This window comes from Ovis canadensis, chromosome 24 (assembly GCF_042477335.2).
Source record: "Ovis canadensis isolate MfBH-ARS-UI-01 breed Bighorn chromosome 24, ARS-UI_OviCan_v2, whole genome shotgun sequence".
In the NCBI taxonomy this organism is placed as follows: Eukaryota; Metazoa; Chordata; class Mammalia; order Artiodactyla; family Bovidae; genus Ovis; species Ovis canadensis.
Window position 1 is genome coordinate 48744390 of NC_091268.1, and position 25327 is coordinate 48769716.

The 25327-nt window shown below is 54.1% G+C and overlaps 3 protein-coding genes and 1 non-coding gene across 4 annotated transcripts; 1 reads left to right on the forward strand and 3 right to left on the reverse strand.

Annotated features, from left to right (window-relative positions):
• Positions 1-443: 443 nt before the first annotated feature.
• Positions 444-12396, reverse strand: BUD23 (BUD23 rRNA methyltransferase and ribosome maturation factor). Its single transcript, XM_069571083.1, has 12 exons — positions 12234-12396; positions 12096-12133; positions 10674-10769; positions 10506-10588; positions 10309-10405; positions 7669-7765; positions 6364-6414; positions 5542-5627; positions 5283-5328; positions 5058-5116; positions 882-971; positions 444-737 (listed from the first exon to the last, which is right to left on the reverse strand). Exons 1-12 carry the CDS (start codon positions 12279-12281, stop codon positions 683-685), a joined length of 846 nt encoding a protein of 281 aa, XP_069427184.1. The 5' UTR covers positions 12282-12396; the 3' UTR covers positions 444-682.
• Positions 1714-1842, reverse strand: LOC138429829 (small Cajal body-specific RNA 20). Its single transcript, XR_011252917.1, has one exon. It is a non-coding gene; the product is annotated as a small Cajal body-specific RNA 20 (non-coding RNA).
• A 61-nt stretch (positions 12397-12457) lies between the features above and the next one.
• On the forward strand, positions 12458-15586 carry DNAJC30 (DnaJ heat shock protein family (Hsp40) member C30). Its single transcript, XM_069571084.1, has one exon. The coding sequence runs from the start codon at positions 12490-12492 to the stop codon at positions 13168-13170; it is 681 nt and encodes a 226-aa protein (XP_069427185.1). The 5' UTR covers positions 12458-12489; the 3' UTR covers positions 13171-15586.
• A 4808-nt stretch (positions 15587-20394) lies between these two features.
• Positions 20395-24570, reverse strand: VPS37D (VPS37D subunit of ESCRT-I). Its single transcript, XM_069571057.1, has 4 exons — positions 24146-24570; positions 22649-22820; positions 22096-22178; positions 20395-21492 (listed from the first exon to the last, which is right to left on the reverse strand). Exons 1-4 carry the CDS (start codon positions 24281-24283, stop codon positions 21130-21132), a joined length of 756 nt encoding a protein of 251 aa, XP_069427158.1. The 5' UTR covers positions 24284-24570; the 3' UTR covers positions 20395-21129.
• Positions 24571-25327: the final 757 nt, after the last annotated feature.

Sequence of the window (25327 nt, forward strand, 5' to 3'; positions counted from 1 at the left end):
AGTCCATTCTAAAGGAGATCAGTCCTGGGTGTTCATTGGAAGGACTGATGCTGAAGCTGAAACTCCCGTACTTTGGCCACCTCATGCGAACAGTTGACTCATTGGAAAAGACTCTGATGCTGGAAGGGATTGGGGGCAGGAGAAGGGGACGACAGAGGATGAGATGGCATTACCGACTCGATGGACCTGAGTTTGGGTGAACTATGGGAGTTGGTGATGGACAGGGAGGCCTGGCATGCTGCAATTCACGGGGTCGCAAAGAGTTGGACACGACTGAGCGACTGAACTGAAGTTAAAGGAATCTACCTCGTTCCTTGTAGGTTAGAAGAAAGCTTTCATACATTTAAGTTCTTTAAACCTAACTCACACCTGGGAATAAAGCCCCACCCCCAACAGAGGAACTTATGAAATTTGTCAGGGAGGGAAAATGCCAGAGCCAGGGCTCCACAGAAAGTGGTTTATTGCTTTCTGAACAAAGAAGCTCTTAAAATTTTTTTAAGTCAAGAAAATGCTTTTAGAACATTAAAACTTTTTCAAACTTCTTCTAAGAAAAACACTTTTTGTCAGCGGCTGAAGTAGGCACTTCAATAGCGAGAACTCTGCAGAGGCAAGCGCCTGTGCTGGATTGCGCAGCTTCTGCCCGTGTAGTCCCCGGGCAGTCCCAGTGGACGCAGTCACCTGCTCAGAAGCGGGGCTTGCGCTTGCGGCCGGTGTACTGGGTGTCAGGGCGGACCTCCCTGTGCCAAGAGATAACGGGCGGGAAGAACAGAACAGACTCAGGAAAGAACTACGAACCCCTGGGACCCTGGAGGCAAGAGAGCCCCAGGCCCTGGGTGGCCAAGCCCCATCTCCAGCCCACAACCCGGCCCCCCAGCACTCACTTGCCCTGCCGGCGGCGGCGTGCCTTCTTCTCCAGGACCCATTCTCGGCTCTTCCTCACCACCCCTCGTCTCGCTATCCTGTACGGGATCCTGTGGGGGACACAGTTGTCAGCAAGGGGACGGAGCAGCCTAAGCTGGCACCTGGGTGAAGCTGGGAGAGAAACGTGGCAAGTCTCCCCCAAGGCAGGGACCTCTGCGGCCCCCATTCTGGACAGCCCCTTCCTGGTGACACCTGCTGGGGCCAGAGCAGTTGTTCAGCAGGAGGTGAGGGTCCCCCTCATTTGCAGTTATCAAGATTGGGAACTGTGTGTTAGGCCTACATACAAGTGCCTGTGGGGCAGGCAGGGGCCAAATTACTCTGGGGCCAGGATCAGCTCATAAGAGCCCATCCAAGGAGGGCCTCTTCTGGCGGTCCAGGGGTTAAGAATCCTTACTTCCACTGCAGGGACGTGGGTTCGATCCCCATGGTCAGGGAACTAAGGCACCACATGTTGTGCAGCACAGCCAAAAATAAAAGCAATCTAAAAAAAAGACTCCAGGGCTTCCACGGTGATCCAATTGTTAAAAATCGGCCTGGCCATGCACACAAGTTCGACCCCTGGTCTGGGAAGATCCCACATGCCATGGTGCCACAACTGCTGAGCCCGCTCTAGGGCCCACACTCTGCAACAAGAGAAAATGCCACAATGAGAGGCCTCTGCACCACTACGAGAGAGTAGCCCCCCGCTCGCTGCAGCAAGGGAGACCCTGCAGGACCCAGTGCAGCCAAAAATAAAAAAAAGTTTTTTTAAACACGGCCTATCCAAAGCAAGCTGGGGCCTCCAGCAACTGTGAATGTCTGAGGTAGGAAAACACGGCTGCCCAGCTCACGGCAGCCCCGAAAACAACCCTCAAGAGTTCATCTTGGGCTCCAGTCCCAGCTGAGGAGAACTTTTCTCTTCAGCTCTACGGGAGAGAGGCCCTGAGAAAGGGCAGAGGCCGGGTCCTCAAAGCACATTCCCCACCTGGCAGCCGGAATCAAACTGTTTTCAGCGATGACACACCATGGAGGCTGTCTGCCATGCGAGCAACCATCTCCTGAGGTACCTGGGTGTGCCCAGCCCGTGCATGTTCTACAGCAGGTATGAACCAGCCCTGCCGTGAAGTCCATGGCTGGGCTGGGGCAGCGACCACCTACACCTGGCCAAGCGCAGAGAGGCCAGGAGCAGCTGAGGGAGTGAGGGGGGAAACGAGCTGCATCGAGGTTAAGCTGCTATTGCTATTTCTTAATGCAGGAGGTGGGGCAGAGTCCAGACAGGAAGCAATACGTGAAAGCAAGGCTCTGAGTTGACTGAAGGGGAAGGTTAGGGAGTGGAAGTCTCGGTGCCTGGAGTCATGGGTCTAAGAAGGGGAGGGTCCCAGGGAGAATCTGAGCGTCTGCTGAGGATCGAGTCATCCTCGGAAGTCTACTCCAAGCCAGACTGCGTGACACAACCTTCCTGCTGCTACGTCTCATCTGTTCTCAGTAATAAAAGTCAGATTTAAAAAAAAAAAACCCAACTCAGATTCCCACTTGTCTGGACCAGTTCATGGAGCTGTGAACCAGCAAAGAGCATGCCCTCTCTCCAGGAAGCAGCAAGGCCTTCGACCAAAGGAATGACAGAGTCTAGACTTCAGGGTGTAGAGACAGCAGTTCACAGACGTTAACAGGCTCACAATGAGGGGGCAGGAGTCCAGTGTATTAGACGCAAAGCAGGAAGCAGCTAAAGAGGCAGGACTAAACCCCAGGAGTCCGTAAGGAAGGACAAGCTCTGGGGTAGCACAGTGACGGGGGCAAGATGTGAGCTGCAGGAGGGGGATGGGAGAGTCATCAGGAGAGACGCAGGAGCAGCAAAGAGAGAGAGCGGTGCAGACCACAGGAAGAGGTGAGAGGCGTCCACAGTGCAAACGCCAGAGGGCAGGGCGCCTACGGAGCCCAGGTGACGACGAGTGGCAGGGCGGAGGCCGGGTGGCGAGGGGTGAGGGATACATTGGTCAAGCAAAGTTGATGGGGTTGGGGGAAGAAATTAGAAACGAGTTTGGTAACGGTTTAGAATACCTTTTCTTAATTTATCTATTTATTGGATTGGCCAAAATTTTCACTTCTGCAAGATGTTATGGAAAAACCTCAATGAACTTTTTGGCCAAAACAATATTTCTAAGAGGCTCAAATGTGATCAGACCGAAGTGACAGCACCAGGAGCAAAGCCCTATCCGCCCACAGCCTTCTCCCAACCCTCCCCAAATTGGAGGATTTCAAGAGGAAGAGTCTGTAGGGAAACAGGGTCCGAGCCAGGCACCGCGCTGAGTCCTGCACAGACATGCCCTCGACTCCTCAACACACTGTCTGAGCAGGGGGCACAGTCCCCCTCGCCAGATTTTTAAATGAGAGATGACAATTGGCTGCTGAGGCCCCACAACTTACCTAAGTTTACAGCTAGGACATGTCGTCTGTAGACACCGCTGTGAGGACAAGAGGGAGCCTAAGGTGGACGGAGGGAGTTAAACCACTTGAATTTCCCTGTGAAGCAGGAGATGGGACTGCTTGTTGGGAGCAAGTGCTGGGCACCTTGGAGGAGAAACAGCAAGGAGAGCACCCCCCAAGTCCCCATGGGGAATGGGCTGAGGAAACTAAGGGAGATGAGCCTGAAGGGCCAGGGGGTCAGGAGGCATCAATGCGTGGCAGACACGAGGAATGGACTCATGATTCTTCACCATCCCTGGCCTTTCTTAACTCATCCTTTCTCTGCCCATTTTTCCTCTTCGATCTCTTAAAGTCTGAAGACCTTTCACTCTAATCAGAAGGAATAAATAACCTCCTCCTTTACTCTTATAATCATTTGCTCCTTCAACAAATACTGCACACCTTTCGCTAACAACACATTCTTCTGGTGTCAGGTATACAAGTCCCCACCAAGTTTTCAGTGTAGTTGAGGGTAGAAATAATGTCATGTAAACAAGTATTTCTGATCCAGAGCAAGCTGTGAACAGTGTTAGGGATGTAAAACTAAGGAGAACTCAACTGAAGATACTGAACAGGAAAATCGCAAGATACGATGTACACTTTTAAAAAGCAAAACAGAAGGATCTGTCTGGCTGCATGGCCAGGGAATTCAGACGCAAAGTCCGAAGCAGGGAGACCAGCGAAGCAGCTTTCAGAAACCTGGGCAGTGGGGATGGAGACCACATAGGTATGGGGGAAAGGGGTGGATTGACTGGATGTGAGATGTGAGGGACACGGGAAGGGCAGACAACAGGAAGGATGGAGGAAGGAAGTTTGGGGGTGAAACCGAGGGCTCTGTTTTGCTCTGGAGACCTGCGGGAAGTCCAGGTCTGGACACTCAGGAGGGGAGGTGGTTTGGAAATCAGAGGTGGGATTGAGACCAGTGCTATACGCCTGGATGTTCTCAACCTGGAGCTGGTGTTTAACGCAGCAGCACAGAGAGAAAGGGGGTCCAGGCGGAGCTGCAGAGTGAATGGAGAAGGACCAGGCAGGGAGGTAGGTAGGAAGCCAAGCGAAGAAAGCGTTAAGGGAGCAACTGGCTGCCTTAGCTCCTACTTACCAAGCAAGTTACAATGAAGACGGAGAAGGAAAAAAGGCTCATGGGTTTGCTAAGACAGCCTTGTGGCAGCAACAGCAATTTGTGATGAGACAAGCCTGAGCCAGGAGAGGACTGAGAAAGGCAGGGGGCCAGTGCGAGGAGTTCTGCCAGAGCAGGAGCCAATAAGCAGGCGTGGATACGCAGTGGCAGTCAGGAGCCATTTCGGGGATAAGGGAGGATCTTTTTCAAAGTCGGGATAGACTGCGCAGCACTGCCGTGTGCTGAGAGCCATGACTCGAGAGGGTAAAGATGAGGGTGCAGGGGGACAGGGAGCTGCAGGAGCCACAGGGAGGGGGCCTGGGATCCAGGGCACAGAGGCAGCCTGGGGAGGAGGGGGCCACCTGCTGCCCACGGACGCCCAGCAGGGCTCGACTCTCTCAGCCGAGGCAGGTGCAAACACCATCCCAGAGGGCTCCCCAGTCCCTTCTCCACCTGCTGTCGCTGCCACATTAGACCCTGAGAGACCTGGCAAAAGCAGAGACACGCAAGAGCTGCTGCCGGAACCTGGGGACGGCGACCATCTGCCCTGAGTCGGCGCTGACTGAGAGCCTCTCACCTCCCAGCCGTGAACGTGGACTCGGCGGGCTTCTCCTCCTCAGTATCTTCGCTCAGGCCCTGCAGAGACCAAGGCACTTTCTGGTGACCTGGAGATCTCTCAACCTCCCTGCCCCACCCAGAAGGCCTAGCACGCAGGCCTCTGAGTCCTTCCAGCAGGTCCACGGCCCAGCCCCACAGGAAGGGAACCCCAGACAGATGGGCCTACAAACTCAAGGGCCCTCACCTCTGGTAGAGAGGCTGAAGGTCCAGAAAACAAACACAGGTAGAACCTGAAATGAGAAAACGAAGAGTGAGGGCTGGGCTCAGAAAGCCTTGAGGGACAAGTGAAACCCTCACCCTACCCCGCCACGAACAGATGCACACACACCCGGGCCCCAGTGGCCCAACCCAGCACTGTCTGGCCCACACGCCACTGGCCTGTGAAGGCCAACCCGCCACCCTCTCCCCTGCTGCACGGGCAGACCCTGCCCCTCGGCACTCACTTCTTGGCTTTGGCGCTGTTGGGGTAGTCCACCACCACACCACCAGTGAAGCCGGCCCTGGTGGCCTGGGTGGTGATCAGCTCCAACTGGGGAGAGAACGGCAGGGAGTCAGGCAGGGCAGCTGGCTAAAAGCGGCTTCCTGCCCACCCCCCGGGCCCTCATCTGGTCCCAGGATGGACCTCGCCTGGGAGACCTAAAGGTCTTCTTTATTGACTGTTCCCAACTCTGAGTCCCCAAAAAACACGCAGGGAATGTGCAGGCTGGAGCCAGCCATGGCAGACACCTCCCTCGGGGATCACAGCACCACCAACTGCCACCCCCCACCTCCGTTTTTCTCACTTTCTACCCAGGGACCCACCTCCCCACTTAAATCTCGGGAAATGAATGACCACCAGCTGAGAGCCAGACTCATTCATGTTACTGGTCAGGGACAGCTCGGTACTTGTCCATCAGAGTTGGTACCTCCGACCCCCTCTGCTCATGCATCACACTTCACAGCACACAACTGTTAACATCCTCTCCTCCACCCCCATTTATTTCTTCAGTTATGGAAATCAGTAATACCGGAGGGTCTGTCTGTCAAGAGAAGACAAACACCCTATCCCCCACCTGCCCCAGGTACCCCTCCCTCCTTAGCACTTAGGCCACAAAATGCACCAGCGAGGAGGACCACTCTCAGCTGCTCCCTTCCCACCAAGCTGCCTAAGGTGGCTTGTCCTGTCACTTCCCAACAGCAGGAGGACAGGAGAGTGAGAAGCAAGACAGGTGACCTTTTCTGGGCTCCCCTGACTTGCATGCACCCCCGCTAGCCAAGGCACTTACCTGCTCTGAATTCTCAGGGTACAGCTGCAGGACAGCTCGGCCTCCACGCACCTGCAAAAGAAACACGGCGGTCTCTCAAATAATCCGTGGGGTCCAGACCCAGGTGCTTCCCTTTTCTTCTTCACAAAATATGTGTTGAATTTCCACTGTGTGCAAGGCATACAGTCCTTGAGGGGTGGGAAAGAGCCATGAACCAAAGAGCCAGTCCCCAGTGTCCGCAGCTCACACTTCAGTGGGCAAGGCAGCTAATTCGCAGTAGATTAAGTGTCAAAAAGAAAAATAACTTAGAACAAGGGATGATAAGTGACAGAAACGACCCAGCTTACTTTTGGTTTTCAAGGCAGGCCTCTCTCTAAGGGACACTGGAGCCGAGACCTGACTACAGGATGGAGGTGGCCACGGAAATGTCTGAGGGGAGAGCCTTTCAGCAGAGGGAAAAGTGAACACCGAGGCCCTCAGAACTTCAGGATTAACCCCAGAGTCTGAGCAGAGAAAAGACTATATAATGCACAAGACTAGTAAGCTATCTGCCAGACCCACTCTAAAAAAGTCAGGGGTGAGGGGAGGAGACTTAAGGGCACCAAGAAACACCTGGATCTGGGATCTCCCCAGCGGTCCAGTGACTAAGACTCTGTGCTCCCAATGCAGGGGGCCCAGCTTCCACCCGTGGTCTGGAAGATCCCACATGATGCAACTAAGCCCGAAGATCTTGAGTGCTGCAACTGAGACCCAGCACAGCCAAATTTTTGATAAAAGAAAAGAAACACCTGGATCAAAAAAAAAAAAAAAAAAGACAGATTTTTAGGACTTAGAATCTCACTCTCATCTAATCCTAGTAAACAATGGAAATCAATGCCATCATTTCTAAAGATAAGATAAAGCTAATAAGAGGCTCTCTCACTAGTAAATAACCACCCTGCTTTCCTCTCTGAGCACTGGTGGGAGGGGGAAGGAAGGTGGGAGCTGGAGGATGTGAGCTCTGGAAGGTGTTGTGTGTGGCCTCGGTATGCCATCCCTGGACTCGATCTGGGGAGTCCAGGCCCCCAAGCCAATGTGGGATTAAAATTCAGCAGCACAGACACAGCAGTTGTGATCAGTCTCAGATTCGGTCATCAGTGTCTTTGCATTTTTCACTGGCGTGTCGTCTCCCCACCCCACCCCCGTCTTCTTTTAAGGCTGCCCACTTGGACAGAAGCAGCCACAGAAAGGTCCTGCCATTCTCAGTGCCCTTCCCATGGGGCGCCTCTGCCTCATCATGCTACTTGCAGGACGAGGGAGGGACGGGGAGGAGATGTCGTAACTCACCAGAACAGAGTAAAGAGAAGAGAAGAAGCAGTACAGGCGCCTGGCAGGAATATCAGACTTCTTGTTAGCGTTACAGAGCCACTGCACTGCAGAAATGCTGCAAGAGCAAGAGACCGTGTCAGGAAAGGGAGCGACACACACGGCCCACCCCTGCCTCTTCGCGACCAATGCCACACTCCTCAATCTCCAGGTGAAACCCTCCTGCCCACAACTCTGTCGGCACATGCAGGTTCACCTCCGGTTGTTATCTTACAACACTGGACCAAACAGGGTCTCCAGAAGGTGAGCATGAAAGGTTTCCTTGCCGCCAGTCTGAGGAAACTCATCCTCAACCTTCTTTCTCACACATCTCAAGTTTGGTTCAGCATCACTCAGCAGGTCAAGGCTCTCCCTGCCACCTATGCCTTCATACCGTTCCTCCATTCAACAGAAATGTTTCCGGCTTCCACAAAGCCATTCACTCTCCTCCTAAATCATTTCCTTCAACTGTACCTGCTAGGGGTCTCCACAATCCCCAGATTTAAAACCTCAAGCAGGGACTTCCCTGGAGGTCCAGTGGTTAAGAATCCGCCTGCCAGTGCAGGGGAAGTGGGTTCAATCCCTGTTCCAGGAACTAAGAGTCCATATGCCATGGGGCAACTAAGCCTGCGAGTCACAGGTAAATATCCTGTATGCTGCAACTAAGACCCAACGCCGCAAATAAATATTTTAAAAAGTAAAACTTCAAGCAACTAATATGCCGTCTTTTCCGGTATTCCCCTCCTCACTGCTGACCACACACATAACACAGAACCCCAAAGCCAGTTGGTGTGCCCAACTGCCTCTCCCAGCTTTTACTTCCTTCCACCACTCTCTTGGGTCAGCATTTAGTATCACTTCTATTGTTTCAACAACCTAACTTTTTTTTTTTGCATCTTCTCCTTTAAGTAATATTCCAACAACACAGACCAAGTCTCATCACTCACCAGTGCCCCATCAACAACTACTGAATAAAGACCCAACTTCTTAGGATGGAGTAAAAAGCTTTCTAGGAACCAAACCCACATGATCTCAGCTTCCAGGGAATTTCTCATTCATCGCTACATCAATGAGATGCCTTTTTCCCACCCACTTCTATGCCTGTGTTCACACTACTTCTTCACTCTGAAACCCTCTCCCTTGGCTCTCCAAAGCCCTTCCAGCCTTCAAGGCCCAGCCCCGGCCCCTCCTGCTCAAAGTTTCCCTGTGCTCTTATTTCTCTTCATAACTGTGGTGGGTCCCCAGACTTCCTAGCGTACATCTCACCCTGGGGCTCACGTTTAATAACTTGGTATACATCTTTCATTTTTCGGCCACACTGCACATCATGTGGGATCTTAGTTTCCCCGACCATGGACCTAACCTGCAACCCCTGCAATGCAAGTGCAGAGTCTAAACCACTGGACTACCAGGGAAATCCCCCGGTCCACATCTTATAGCACCGAAAAAACTATGGAGAGTCTTAAAGACAGAGACTTTTATTTCCATAAACCCCATAGCACGTTGTACAATTTCTTACACATAACAAATGCTGAGACAAAAATGCTGGCCAAACCACCTTCTCCTTTTAAAAACAAACTAAAAATGACTGCTTACTACTGAAACACCCAAGATCATATTGCTGCTTGCTCTTTGACTCTCTGCAGCTTAGAACATCTCGCCTGATCATTACTAAAACACAGTCACTATCTTTGAAATGTTTTTTCTCCTCCAATCTTGTTTCCACATATATGTTAATCACTTACCTTAAAAACACATTTAAATGCAGATTTGTACTCCTCATCCAGATTCCTCCTGTGGATCCCTACAGCTCAATCTATTATCATAGGAGGTCTTCGCTCTCCCAGATAATGATTCAGCTTTGACATCCTCTCCTAGCCCCGACTTCCACCCCAGCAACAAAACACTGAACCAAATACTCTACAGGGCTTACCACAGAAGACAAGAGCAACTTCACGTTTCCAACAGTAATGAGAACAAGGCCCCCAAATGCCTCTCTTTTGTGTTACACTACTCCTCCTGTGATTAACTTGTCCTGCCAGGTTCAGGCACCAGGGTATACAGATTTCTCTGCTTTGTGTGTGTAGCAGGGTGGCGGCTTCTGAGCCTCTGGGAGCTATCTTGTGGGTCCCAGCACCATCTTGTGGGCCCGATGTTCTAAAATATGTTATCGAAGTACTACGTACAACACCTTCAAAGCCTGACCCTGACTCCTCAGAAAAGACTCCTAAGCCACTGAAAAGACTGAAGCCTGAGGACCACTCTCCACTATAAAACTCCTTGAAAAGAAGTCAACAAGATGGCTGCTGGGGCCCACAAGATGGGTGGTGAGACCCACAAGATGGCTGGTGAGACCCACAAGATGGCTCCCAAGGGTTTAGAAGCCCTCACCTCGTCACACACACAAAGCAGAGAAATCTGTACACCAGGGTACCTAAACCTGGCAGGACAAGTTAAGCATAGGAGTAGTTCTGTAAGACAAAAAAGATGCATTTGGGGGGCCTTGCTCTGATCTAACAGACCTGAAAATCCTGGGGAGTGCGTATATTTATGTATTCTGAACAACTCTGCTTTGGGAAGCACTGACCTGCAGGACTAAAAGCAGGAAATGAAGACCCTTACCTGATACAAGCATCAAAGGTGCCCGGTTTGAAGGGGATGCCCTGACCCATGTCCCCCAGAATCACATCTCCTTGCGTTTCACGGTCCAAGGCCTCATCTACATTGGAAAAGAGTGGGTGAGGAATCAGGACACTCTGCATCACCACTCCAAACCCATGGAACGGTGTCCACCCCAGTGCTAAACAGGGCATACTTACCCAGCATGGCGGGGCTGATGTCAATGCCCACCCAGTAGTGCCCCTCATCTGAGAGGTAATCACCGCTCAGGCCAGTACCACAGCTGGAAGACAATCAGAGACTCAGCAGTGTGAGGAGCAAGGACATCCCCTCACCTGGACTGTCTGAACTGGGCCCCAGGATCTCACCCAATATCCAACACGTAACAGGGCTTATCCTCGGGCACACAAAGAAGCTCCAATGCCCGTCCAGTCATCTTGATTTGGACATCAATCATCCGTGAGCTAAAAAACACAAGAACGTGGTAAAGAGGTTCTGGGCTAAAACCTTACCCAGACCAAGAAAAGTCAAAGGAAACAATAATCCTGAGGTACTCTTCCCCAGCCAATAAACTGGACTATGACTATTTAAAAGTGACCCCCAAAGACCATGTAATACGTGTTACTCTGCTGAGACACAGATTAAACTGTACCAGCGGCAGGGCTATTACGAAGGGAACAAATCACTTACCCCATAACCCACCATTTGGTATTTTCAACTCTACCAAGCTCTGACATCCTCTTACTTAAAAACGTATTTTCTAGAAGAATTATCCACTGTAGCTACTCCCATGTAGAAGGGTCAACAATGCACAATAAAAATTATAACAGTGCTCTCCATGAGAAACATAACAAGCCACTCAGGACATTCTTGAGGCTCCATTTAAAAGGAAACTAAATACATAAAGTTAACTGCAGTAATCCTTAACCTAACCTAATATACTCAATATTATACTTTATTTAATCCAGTATGCTCAAAACATCATTTTAATATGTAACATAAAAAACAATTAATAAATATTTCATTTTCTTTAGATTAAATATGTTTCAAGAGATGGCTGATGGCTACTGGTTACCATATTAAAGTCTAGACTGTATCTGGCTTTCCCAAGATACAGAGAAAGTCACACATAACAAGTTTCCAAAATGCTGAACACAGGGCTCTGCAATTGGAAAAAACTTTCTCTTTGCTAAATAATGACGACTGGCCATAAATTTTTGCTGACCCTAGTACTCTAATTGGAACAAAAAAGACAAAACAGATTATTAGTATCTGCAGAACTTTTTTAGAGTATTGTATCGGAAAAGACTAGGTTTGGAAGTACTTGCCCTGGCCCTCACCTATTAACTGGCTTCATTAATTACACATAAAACTACCCTCTCTTAAATTCAGATACTCTACCAACAGCAGCCCCGAGATTTACTGACACACTGTAAACTGGGACATACAGTAAACATTCTACGGATATTATTTCTCTCCCCCACCTACAAACAGCACTGATGGTTTACACATAACCACTCCGTCCTACCTAATTCTTCACACGCTTAAAATAAGCTGTCACCTTAAACAAAGCAGGTATGATCACTCCCATGCTGATACTAAGATTACCGAGACCCAAAGAATTAGGAGTTTTACTCAAGAGTTGACTTTGACGGTGTCAACAATGGATCAATTCAAGTCTCTTCCTTCCGCCACCCCCAAATTCTGCGTGCTTTCCAAGCACCTCTGCATTCAGGGCAACTTGCCGGTTCCCGACCCCCGACCCCCGGCAACATCCAGGCTTCCCTTACTTGCGCACGTATTTCCGGGCTTCATTCTTGTCGTAATACTGTAAGAACGAGAAAAAAAATTGGGGGGAGTCGGGTAAGATATCAAGACGCGGACGCCCTAGGAGAAAAGAGAGGGGCGGGGGTGGTCACAGCCCTCACCAGCTCCGGGGGCCCTTGGAGCTCAGGTCTCCGCCCGCGAGAAGCCATCACCACGCCTCAACAGCAGAACTCGTGCAAGCGGCTCCAGAGCCCGGCTTTTATGTCATCGGCCGGGCGCCCGCCCCGTAACACGCATGCTCCACCCCCTCGTCCCGCCTTCTCTTTTACTCGATTGGCTACAGGGCCGACCGGCTGCGAAAAACGCACGTCTCCCATTGGCCAGTTCATCTTGCACTGCCCGCCAGATTCCCTCAAGATGGCAGCCCGGCGCGATCTGAGGTGGTCGCGACTGTTACTGTGGAGATTGTGGCAGCCCCGGGGGGTTCCTCCAAACCCGAGATCGGGCCTGGGCCCAGAAGCGAGGACTTATACCCGGAGCGACGGCCCGTACTCGCGCACTGAGCTCTATGATCTGCTCGGCGTCCCCTCCACGGCCACGCAGGCGCAAATCAAGGCGGCTTACTACCGGCAGAGCTTCCTCTACCACCCGGACCGCAACTCGGGGAGCGCTGAGGCTGCCGAGCGCTTCACGCGCATCTCCCAGGCTTACGTGGTGCTGGGCAGTACCACCTTGCGTCGCAAGTATGACCGCGGCCTACTGAGCGACGAGGACCTGCGCGGTCCGGGCATCAGGCCTTCCAAGACTCCCGCCGCCGACCCCGAGAAGCCCCGTACCCCTCCGCCCGGCCCTCGGGCCCACGGCCGCGGTCCGGCCTCGCCGGGAGCCAAGCGCACCATGTTCGACTTTGACGCCTTCTACCAGGCGCACTACGGTGAGCAGCTGGAACGCGAACGGCGCCTGAGGGCGCGCCGGGAGGCCTTCCGCAAGATGCAGGAGGACCGGGCCAAGAAGGGCTTACGGTGGGACGAGACCCGAGACTTGGCTTTCGTCCTCGTTCTGCTCACCGTCTTCCTCATCGTGAGCTCTCGTATTTAATCGGAGAGTGGAGGGCAGGGGAGCAGCCCCCAGCCAACACCCCGCCGCCCCACCCCTCCCCACCCCCAAGAAAATGGCCTTGCGTGTCATCTTGAACCCCTTGCCTCCATTTGTCTACCTCTGCTGGGGCCCAAAGGAACTGCTCTCCTCCTTCTGTTGCCCACCTGTCCAGCTTAGGCATTGACCTGCACGTCCCTACCCCCACCCCGCTCCAGAAAAGGAGGCTTTTCGATGCTCGAGAAAACAGGGCCCTAATGAAGAGTCCTGAAAGCCCGAGAGTGAGGAGTTTTCTGGAGGCCCTGGGGTGCCTGCTTCCAGATGTCAACTTCTGGAACATTTGTTCTCGCTTTCTTGTAAAGCTCCGAGCAAGACTCGTCTGCTCCTGCCCCACGCGTATAATGTGGGGCTCCTGTGTAACCTTGAAACGTGCAATGTGACCAGTTGTGGCTGCCCAAACAAAAAAATCTGGGGTCTTAACAAAACTTGCCTTTTTGTGAGTTCCCCCAGCCACAGGTGAGACCTGATGTAAGGTAAAGATGTGATTGGTGGAAACTTGGCCATTCTTGGGTAGTCAGATCCCACTTGGCCTTCTGTTGGTGGCCTCTGGGAATGGAAAAGAAAGCAAGGTCGTGAGCCTTCCTGTGCCCATATTTATTGAATGTATGACCTTGCAGAAATTCATCTGTGGGCATGATGGCAGGGGAGCAAATTGTTTGCTCTTTCGAGATCTGTCATACTTGATGATCCATGTTCTAGTACGCTCAGTGATTAAAATATTGATGTCGGTAGAGCCAGATTTATCCTTGGGACACTGTGCCTGGCACCTGGTCATTCCTTGACCAGCCAGCCTCATTACTAACTGTGCAGCTCCTCCCTTCCTAGAAATAGAGCCACAAAAGTGGAGGTAAGAGTGGCCTGAGAGTGGCCCCGCCTCCCATTCTGCTGGTAGTGCTTATCACAGGCCCCCCAAGCCAAGTCCTTGAAACATGGCTACTTGAGGCTGTGGGAACTGGGGGAGTTTGAGTAAACAAGATTATTGAGGGAGAGAAGGGACATGTAGAAATGCACTTCCTTATTCAGAGCTGACTGAGGCCTTTTTTTCTTTTTATGGCTGCACAGTTTAGGCATGCGTGATCTTAGTTCCCCAACCAGGGATCGAACCTATAATCCCGTCTCAACCACTGGATCCCCAGAGAAGTCCCCTCCCCCCGCTTCTTCCCCCCTCTTCTGTTCCTGCTGCTACTGCTGCTGCTAAGTCGCTTCAGTCTTGTCTGACTCGGCAACCCCATAGACGGCAGCCCACCAGGCTCCCCCGTCCCTGGGATTCTCCAGGCAAGAACACTGGAGTGGGTTGCCATTTCTTCCAATGCATGAAAGTGAAAAGTGAAAGTGAAGTCGCTCAGTCATGTCTGACTCCTAGTGACCCCATGGACTGCAGCCTACCAGGCTCCCTCTGTCCATGGGATTTTCCAGGCAAGAGTACTGGAGTGGGTTGCCATTGCCTTCTAACTGGTGCTAAACAAGTGGGTGATCACTTGCTAGAGCTGTTGTAATCCAGCCCTCTTAACTCTGAGTCTCTGCACACGGGGTGTGGATTAGCTGTGAGAGAGTAGGAACTCAAGTGTGTATGCACTGTTGAGCAGAAAGCCATGGGATAGGAAAACTTGTGCAGAAGACCTACAAGAGTCAGGACCTAAGTCTAGCTTCTAAACAAGGCCAGAGGTGCTTTGCTATATTAACACCAATTCCTGCACTCAGTCTTGCATGTGCAATTCTTGTGTAAGTTGGGGATAAACCCATAGGTGGTTCAACTTGGTCTTTTCTCTAGCCTTGGAGGTTGGGGGCAAGTTCTTCAGCGTGGCTTTGCAGTGACCCATGTAAATCAGTGGTAAGGCTTTAAGTTCACTCTGGTTCAGACCTGCTGGGCTCAGCAAGCCTTGGTTTGAAGGGAGGGGCATGTGTACTTTTAAAAAGAACATTTAATGTTATTTTGTTTCATATTTGGAAAACAGGGTGGGGAAAGTCTGTTCTTTTCAAAGCACAAACAAGTGAAGCTTAGTGGAAGGTACAGAAATTGGTAATTCTCAACCAAAGAGCTGGGACTGAACAGTCTGTGAGGCAAGATTTCATCCAGATTTCCATCAAATGGGGTTGGGGTTCTTTGGGGTTTTATTTGTAAAAGCATTAATGGTCTGTGATATCTCAGGCCTTTCTCATTGACTCTGACATATACCTCTCAAGTTTGTTTTCTCTCGGTGAAGATCACAGCCAAAAATATTCCCTAGGAGCCCCAGAACATGGAGGTGGATAGAAAAGTCCAGAAGGTTTGGGGTGATGGGTCCAGACTCTGTGAAACCTCTGGAACATTCCATGCAACTCCAAACAGGGCAGTCAATAAAATTTATTAACCGTCCAACTCTAAGCCTCTTCTTAGGCCTAGAACTAGCCCCCTCCCCACCCACCCCCCACCCGCTTTATTCTCTCTAGTGCCGTCTTGCTGTTGGGGTTTTTTTAGGCCAGAGCTGAACTCAGAGACAGCACTCCCTACCATCCCTGAAACAGTCTGGGCTCATCATGGGCAAGGAGGTGTGTGGGAGGCTTTCTGAAGGACCCTCCTGCACTGGTTCCTGTTACATCATTTCTCTTCTTACCACTGCCTGAATCTGTCCATTCCCAGCTTATCTGCCCTCAGGAGGAGAGGCTGAACCAGGCCATGGACATTAGCCTCTGCCTTTCGGGGGCTGCTCCCGTGTTCCTGAGACATGGTCAGCTTTAGTCCCTTTTCTCCTTTTGGTCACAAACTAAAAAGTAGAAGTTTGGAAGAGGAAGAGAGACTGGGACAAGAGGGGTCCAGCTTGCTCCAGGCTGTGCTCATTGGGGTGAGCCGGGGGTGTAGTTCAGTACCAGGGCCAGTGAGAAGCATGCACAAATCCTAAATGGAGAGACCTGAACGAGAAGATCGGAATCAAAGGTGTGCATGTCTAGGCAATTGTGATACTGCCTTTGAGCTTAATCAGGACTTCATTACTCCTGAGGCAAACTTTTCCCCTCTGTTGTCCTTTTTTTTTAAAATTGCTGGGTGAGAAGCTCCTTTACACATCCCAGTGCTAAAGGAGTAAGATTTCTTGCTTCCGTCTGAAGTTCTGGCATTTCTTTCTCTGGGCGCACCTTGCCCTCTGTAATGGTGCCAGCATGAGCCAAGATGAAGAAGAATAGCCTACCTTAGGCCAGCGAGTTGTCTGTTGGTCATCACTGACCATGTATATATCTCCATCCCTTATAGCCACAGCCCGAAGCTGAGACACCAAGGGTGGAGCCCAAGTGAGTGGCCACCACACCTACTTTTGGGAAAATAGCGAGGAGGAGGGGTCTTGTCTCCGGCCTTTGGGCTTCCTGGGAGGTCAGATCCCATGAAGAGAGGCTGAGAGAAGGGAAGCTGGTAAGTGGCAGGGTTACTTCAGTCCTCTGAGTTCAGCGTTCTCTCATGACCTTTGCCACTTCGGTTCCTCGGCCCTGTGATGGATGTGGTCACATTATCACCTGCCTCTGAGCAGGACTGTAGAAGGCCCGCCTCACCTGCCTTCAGTGGCCTGGCTCTCAGCCAGCCTCGGAGCCCTGGCAGCCATAGGGTTTGTGCAAAGCAGCTGAGGGTCCGTCTGTTAGTTTTAGGATGATAGCAAGACCCGAGTCTGGACCTCATGAACTTGTGTATGCGGGGGCGCGGGGGGGCGCAGGGGGGGGGCGGTGCTCAGTGCTCTCATTCCAGAGGTGCCGCTTTCCCATCGGTCGTAAGATTATGGTATCAATGGATCCAGCCATCTCACCAGTGACTTAAAGCTGTCTCAGCCTGGGGCCCGGGTGCTAGTATTGAGGGAGGTCAGCCCTCCCATTCTGCCTTTGTCCCTTCAGCACTCACACCCTTGGTCCTGGGAGGGGCTGCCGCTAGACCGAAGCAGGCCTGTTTCCGGAGAACCAAGAACTGACCCAGATTCATGGTGCACAGGCCACAGCCAGCCTGCACGTAGTGTGTGGCTGTGGCTAGCATGGTGTCGTAACTTCAGCCAACATTAAGAACTTGGGAGACTTGGCATAAAAATCTAGATTTCTGACTTCGCTCCGAAAATGAGAAAATGCCACCATTAAGCTTCCTCCCATACCTGCATGACCGCGTGGGAACAGCTGTCAGGTCTGCCTTGGAGATAAAGCCCTTCCTCCCCAGGCTGCTGCACTCTGACCAGCAAAGGGGGTGTGTCAGAAGCCATAATGCGCACACTTGAAACCATTTCGCTCTTAGTAAAGAATCTCTGTAGCCCATGTCTGTAAGGAGGGAGAACAGACAGACAAAAGGGGTCTCGCATTTCCAGGAGAATAGGAGCAGGTGTACTTGGTGGAAATGGCGCTGCTTGACACTGTGGCCTTCCTGGCCCCGCCAGGCGTTTGAGGTCGCAGATCCCTAGATAACCTCCTGTGTTGTAAGAGCTCACACTTTGACTGGGAGGCAGAGTGTAAATCTGACTTTCTGTGGAACAGGAAGAATCTCTTGAGAGGCCTATGGCAGGGGCAAGGTCCCAAAGCCAGAGGTCCCTTGGTACAATAATGCCATGCCTGCACTTGTTCTTTCATGTAAAATCCTTGTATAAATTGGGATAAACCCTCGGCTAGTCCAGCTTGGTCTCTCTGAAAGCACTGGATTCTCTCTAGCCTTGGAGGTCAAGGGCAGTTTCTTAGACATGCCTTTGCAGTGACCACACAATTCAGGGGTAGAGATCTGAGCTCACTGTGGTTCAGGCCTGCTTAGCTCAGTGAGCCTTGATTCGCGCATGTACACAGACACGAAGTTACATGTAGTGTTTCATATTTGGAAGACAAAACAGGAGGCTTAAGAAGGGACACAGAAGCTAGTGATTTCCAAGCAAGGAGATCAAATAACAGACTTCTGAGGGGCAGGAACACATTCTGTTTATCAAAAAGGGTTGGAAGTTTTGTTACTGGGGCGATTTGGGGGGTTTGGTTTGTAAACGTACAGTGGTCTGTAATAGAACTTTTCTCCTGGGCCCCTCGATGTAGCCCCTCAAGTTTATTCTCTCTCACAGAAGATTATAGCCAAGAACATTCCCTGGTACCCTAGAACCTAGACAGTTCCAGAAGCGATCTGGCAGGAGAACCCAGCCTGCTTGGAACTTTCCAGAACATTCCATCTTCCTTCAAGCAGAGAGGCTAATAAAGCTTATTAACCATCCAACTCTAAGCCTTTCCTGTGGCCCAGAACTAGGGCCAGGCACTCTGGTGGCATTTGTACCCTCCTCCCTCAGGTCTTTGGTCTTTTTCATGCTGAAGCTGAGTCCTGAGGGGCGTCCTTCCCCGTGCCCTCCAAAACTGAGCTCTTGGGGGAAGGGGAGGGGTGTGGAAGGCCTTTTGAGGGACCCCCACCTGGTTCCCATGGTAACACTCTTCTCCCTTTCTAGTCCCACCCTTGCCTGGTCATTACTTCCTCTGACCTGCGCCAGGGAGGGGAGGCTGAACCAGACTGTGGACATTAGTCTCTGCCCAGCTCACAATAGTGGAGGAAGGCTCTGGCATCTGCATCCTTAGCCCTTCTTCCTGTGGTTACAAACCTGGAAAAACACCCTGGAAGCAGGGACCAGGAATGGGAGGCCAGGGTGAGAGGGGCCCAGCTTGGCTAGGCCGTGCTGAGGATGCAGTTCGGAGGCTGCTCAGTCTTCTGTCTGCCGTCTCAGGCAGGCACTGCATGTCATCTTGGCGTCCCTCACCTCCAGCAGCTCAAGTGCTAGCAGGGAGGAGCAGGAGCGCCGAGGCCGCCATGGGGTGGAGGCTCTCGAGTGGGCACTGGCAGTACTTTGCCCCCCACTGGGAGGGATCTGACTGGACTTGACGGGCTGTCAGAAACTCAAATGGGCCAGTCCCTCTAACTATTGCCTACATTTCTAAAGATCCCATCAGAGGAATTCCCTGGCAGTCCAGTGGTTAGGACTGTACACTTCCACTGCTGGGCACCTGGTTTCAATCCATGGTCAGGGAACTAAGATTCCAGGAGCTGCACCGTGTAGCCAAGGGAAAAAACAAAACAAAACAAAATTATTAAAACACAAGATCCCATCAGTCACTCAGGTGCTGCTCAGACAGCTTTAGGAACGGGGACCGCCTACCTCTAGTAGCAGCTATGGCTCTAGAGCCACAATCTGAGCCAAAATCTGGCTCCCTGTGGTCTCCACCCACTGGTCTTGACTCTGACCTCTGGCTCTATGTGAAGCAGCTCTTCTGCAAGGGACTCAGTCCCAGTCCTTTTTTTCTCATTATTGTTACTCCAAAGGTGGGCTTCCCTGGTGGCTCAGACAGTAAAGAATCTGCCTGTAAGGCAGGAGACCTGGGTTCAGTCCCTAGGTTGGGAAGATTCCCTGGAGGAGGGCATGGCAACCCACTCCAGTATTCTTGCCTGGAGAATCCCATGGACAGAAATGCCTAGCGGGCTACAGTCCATGGGGTTGCAAAGGTCAGGCACAACTGGGCGACTGTCACTTTGTCAAAGGTGCTGCTGCTGTGGGGTTCCCTTCGAGTTTAAAACTTCAGTAAGTAGAGCCAACCGAGCACTTGCCTCGGTCTAGATGGTTACTTCCCTACTAACATGGACCGAGGTCACAGTAGCTTCTACAGCACTCTGACTCCTCTCACTGAGAGGATCTTCCTTGACTTCCTGCCAAACTTCATCTCATCAAACTTGACCTAAGCTGATCCAAGACATACTCCTACTCTCCGGTCTTGTCCCACCGTCATCAGCCAAGCTGCCACCTGGTGTTTACCCAAGCTGAAGACAGACAGCCTCAGCCTTATGGGAGCCCCTCTATCACCCGGTGGGCGTGGTCATTTGACAGGCCAGGGAAGGAGCAGGGCCATCCTGATGGGGCCTGCAGGGCGCCCAGGAGAGGAGAGTGCACAGCGGTGCGGCCCTTGAGAACTGGGACGCAGAGTGCACCTCTGTCCAGCAGGGCTGGGAACTGAAGAGCTAGGAAAAGACTCTCTGGGGTTGGCAACCAGAGAAGGTTTCATGAAAGAGGCAGAAGCAGTGCTGGACCCGAAGGACAGCTGGGCTTTGGATGGGCAGAGAGGAAAGGAGGGCCTCTCAAGAGTAGGCAGCTCAGGACCTGAGATGAGGCTGCAGTGGCTGAGAGGCCGGGTGAGGGGTCAGAGAGGAGTCGGGCAGCATCGTCATCCTCATCATCACATTTATTGACGGCCCCTGGGAGGTGGGGCTGGGGACAGAACATACAAAGACAAGGACCTGCCCTCAAAAAGGTTCCATTCTAAGGAGACGGGACAGAAAAATACAGAATGGTCTTTCCGGGGGATGGCCCACTCTCACCCCTGCAGGTCAGAAGCCCCTGGCCTACCTTGCCCCAGGGTCTGGAGCCTGAGTGGGGCAGGTAGTAGTAGCCCCATGGCCACGGTGTCCCTGCCCCTGCCACTGGAGCCTGACCCCCCTGGCTCCTAGGTGGTGGACCCCAGCACTGGGGGAAAGGTAGGCTCAGGACATGATGGAAAACACTCCGGTCAGCCGTGGCATTGTGCGAGCCCAGCGGAGGGGCAGGGGCGCTAGGGCCCCCTAGGCAGGGCCCCTTGAAGGAGGCGGGCAACTTCCCAGGCCCCCATGAGTCAAGCTCTTGCACTGGGGCTGGCCCATCACCCGGGAGGCCCCAGCCGGGGAGAAAAAAAAGGCAGAGATTCCTCAGCGCCAGAAGCATCAGACCCTGCCCACCCCACCCCCAGCCCTCTCTCTGGGCATCTCCCAGTGGACCCTCCTCCCCAGCTCAGCCTCCAGGGCCAGGGCCTGCCTAGGGCCAGGGGGAGGGGCCTGCCCCTCCCCCCACCCAGGCAGTCGGGGAGGAGGAGGAGCCACGCATCAAGTTTGTCTGGGCCCCCCATGGGGGGGCCATACCCTGGATCCTACCGGTGGGGGGGCTCTGGCTGCGAGGGCCGAGGGCTCAGCAGAGGGGCTGGGCCCAGGGGGCACCCGGGGGAGCCCTTCAGTGGGGGCACTGGGCGGCAGTCCAAGGGGGGCAGGCTCCGGGGCACTGCCGGCGGCCCCCGGGCGGCCCCGGTGGGCAGGACTGCGGCAGCGGGGAAGGATTTGGGGGGCTCCGCGGCAGCCGTGGGGGCTGGCTGGCCAGACCGCTCCCGGCGCCGCAGCAGCTCCTGCAGCTTCTCCGCCTGGGTCCGCCTCAGGTGGGCCAGGGCCCGGCCTCGTTGGAAGGCGGGCAGGAAAGCCTCCAGGCTCTGCTCCCCCAGCAGCAGCTGCTCCATCTGCTCCTGGGACAGGAGGGAAGGGACAGTTTAGGAGGACCATGGCCGAAGACTCAGGGCTGGTCCTCTCTCCATCCTGAATCCCTTCCGATGGACCCCACCACCTCGGTCGGGGATGGGGCAACTGAGTTCCAGCCTCGCCTGCCCCTTGGTGAGTGACTGTGGACCAAGTCCTCTCCTCTCAAGCCTTGACTGCGATCACCAGACCTGCCGGGGCAGGGACAAGGGGGGTCCAGGGATGAGGACACACCTGGAGGGGACAGGTGTCCATCTCCTCCAGGCCAGGGCCCTCCGCCTCCATCCCTCCACACCCTGAGCACTGTGCTCCCACCCACTGTGCTGGGACGACTGCCCCGGCTCCTCTATAGCCCCAGCCTAAGCTGCCCAGAGATGGTCACAGGAAGCCGGGGGAAAGTCACAGATGGGGACGGTGGGCCTTCTGTCCAGGGCGGACAGCAATTCAGCAGGCCCTCCTGGGGGCCAGGCACTCAGGGCAGGCTTCCTGGAAGAGGGGGTCTCACACCTGCAATGTAAGAATCAAGGGGAGGGGACGATGATAGGTTGGGTTCCTCCTCCAGGTCCCCAGGCCCAGCCGCCCTCTCCTCTCACCTCAGCCTCCTGCTCAGCTTCTTCCAGCTCAGCCTGCAGCCAGCCCAGCGCGCAGTGGGGGCTCCAGCGGTGCATGCTCTCCTCTGAGGGCCGCAGAGGGATGCAGTGAATAGCCCCTGCCCTCAGGGCCTGTCACCCTGGATAGACAGGCCGGAGCCCCAGGGCCCGCTGCTGACTCCCTGACCTGTGTGACTCTACGCTTCCCCTCCCCTCTCTGGGGCCTCAGTTTCCTCACCTGGACAACGCCCTGTGGCATCAGTTTGTGTGCCCCCCTCACCCCATCCTGTGCGAAAGAGGAAGCAGAGGCTGTCTCCTAGAGCACCCCAGACCCTTGGGCAGCAGGTCCCCTCTTCTCCCAGGGCCCCATTCTGGCCTCTCCAACCCAGCTCTACTCACCAACTACTCACTTTCCCAACTTGGGCATTGCCCAGGAGTAGCACCCCTGCAAACGTGCCCAAAGAAGAGGTGTGCCCAAGTTCCCAATCTTCGGAGCCTGGCACTTTGCAGGCACCCCCACCCCCCACCCTGGGCAGTTCTCCCCATCGTCCCTCACCCAGTCGCTGCAGCTTGTCCGCACAGCTCTCGGCCACCTCCCGGAGCTCCTGGTACTTGATGGCCAGGGCAGTGCGGCCCATCTCCAGGCGGGGACGCAACGCCAGATTCTCCTTGGCTAGCGCGTAGTTGGAAGCCAGGCATGCCTCACGCTCCAGCTGCAGGCCTTGGAACTGTCAGAGGGGAAGAGCCCAGAGGCCCATTCAGGGACTCTCCCCACGGCCGCCAGCCGCCCCCCCTCCACCCAGGCGGCAGTGCCCAGGGGCCAAGCCGAAGGCGCCCCAACCTCACGATGGCGAGCCAACAGGTGGAAGCGCTGGGAGAGCCCAGACCCCACTTTACCTCGGTTTCCTAGTCCATAAAGTGAGCTAAAAACGTCTCCCTTATAGGGTTGTTGGGAGACTGAAGTGAGGAAAACTACGAAGGTCTCTACAAATGTTAGTTAATTTTTAATTTTTCAATTAATATGTCTGCTCAGGTCCCCGAGGAGCCCCCCTCCCTCCTCTGTCCCATTTTCCATGCATGGGCAGCTTCCCTCTCATTCCAGGCCTTTGTCTGCTTCCTCTTCAGGTGTTTGCTCTGAAAACACTCCCCATCCCCTGCTCTGACTCTCCAGAGTGAGGTGCTCACCCTGTCCCTGTCTGGCACCCCCTCACACACACACACACACACCCCCTCACACTCCTCCTCTGCCCTCCAGTGGAATCCCCACACCCCGAGGAATACACACCCCCTTTTCCTCCCGGATCCCCTAGCACCTGCTCCCAGCTCTCCTTCTCTTGCAGAAAGCAGACCCCTTTCTTTCCTGGCCCTGGAGAAGGCTTTTTCCTTCTGTTACTAGGCGGACCAAGCTTCCCCTCCCTGCCCCTGGAGAACGCCCTACCCTCCATCTGTCCCCTGTAGAATGCACATGGCCCTCCCGCCTGCCTCCCTCCAATGTACACTTTCCCTTTCCGCCCCCCACAGACAACCAGCCCGGGCCTATCTCCTGTGAAATATACAACTTTCTCTCATGGTGGCCTATGGAACACACGCCTCAGCTTTCAGTACCCCTCCCCAACGGAAAACACAAAGCCCCCTCTTGCACCCCCAGCATAAGGACACCCTCCCAACGGTACCCCAGGTGTCAAACAGGCCCCTAGTTCTCCCTATGGAAGGCGCCTCCCCTTTCTGGCCCTACAGAACGTGGGTGTGCGAGCCAGGGCCCCCCACAACACAGCCGCCCCCCGGAACACACCTCCCTGGAGCATCCGCCGTAGGACACGCCTCGCGGCCATCCCGGGGGTGCACGGGCGCCTCCCTGGGTCTCCGGCGCGCCCCACCCGCCCCAGGCCAGCTCCGGGCGCCCCCTCCCCCGGGGGCGGCTCCGCCGGGCCCACTCGTACGTGCCAGGCTCCAGCGGCCCCGCGGCCCGGCCAGCGCGGCCCTTCGGTCGGTCGGCAGGTCCGACAGGCCGCGGCCCGTCCCCCGCGCCCCCCGCCCGCGCCCCCCGTGCTACCTTCCTGCTGAGCCGCACGATCCGGTCCAGCTTGGGCTCATCCTGAAGCAGGTCCCGGAGCTGCCCGGTGCTGAGGATCCCAAAGCGCCCCGGGCTGCCGGGCTCCGGCCCCGCCCGCGCCGCCCGGGCCCGGTACATGCCGCCCGCCCGCGCCCCCAGCTCGGCTGCTGGCTCGGCCCGCTCGGCCCGCTCCTCCCCGGCTCCGCTCCGCTCCGGCTCCGGCTCCGGGATCCGGCTCGGGCTTGGTCTCCGGCGGCGCGCGGCGCTCCGCCGCCAGAGGGCGCCCCGCCCGCTCTTAAAGGGGACGCGGCGTGGAGGCTGGGGGTGGGGCGCGGAGGGGGCGGGCCGCACCCCTTCCCGCCCCGGTGGCGCCGCGCCTCCCGCACCCGCGGATCTCCTGGCAACCCATCATCCTTCCGCCGTCTGGATCTCTAGGGCCGCCTCTCTCCGCTCCCCTTCTCTCGGCCTTCAGTCACCACGCCCCCAGGCACGGACTCTCCCACCCCAGGCGCTTACAGGTTGCAAGGCTGTTTCACATTTACCCCTTGAATTCGAACGATTTTTTGAATTTGGCCAGGCTCCAGGAGCTCCTGCCCTCCTGATAACTTGGATAAGTCATTCACCTCCCCCAGCCTCCGTTTTCCCTTCTACAAAATGGGGTGATGATACACAAAGTCAGGAAAAGAGGCAGTGAATCTTGAGTCCCTTGTTTTAGTCGCAAAGTCATGTCGGACTCTTTGGCGAAGCCATGGACTGTAGCCCGTCAGGCTCTTCTGTCCATGGGATTTCTCAGGCAAGAATACTGGAGTGGGTTGCCATTTCCTTCTCCAAGGAATCTTCCCAACCCAGGGATCAAACCCTCCCCTCCTGCTTTGGCAGGTGGATTCTTTACCACTGAGGCACCAGGGAAGCCTGTAGAGTCTCTTACCTGTAGTTAAATGAATGCCTGATATGAATTACTGTTATTTCAGAGATGAGGATACAGATCCTCAGAGATGATGTCACCTACCCAAAATCACTTTCCAGGTAAAGGACAGACAATCTCAGTTCTTCCTGTATATGCAGGTCCTCAACCCAGCCAGAGGACAGAGGGCGTGCTGGAGATGTCTGAAAAAGAGACGGAACTGATGGAATGGGGCAGGACAAGCTTGCTGATGCATTGTGAAGGCAACACTTTGCCCA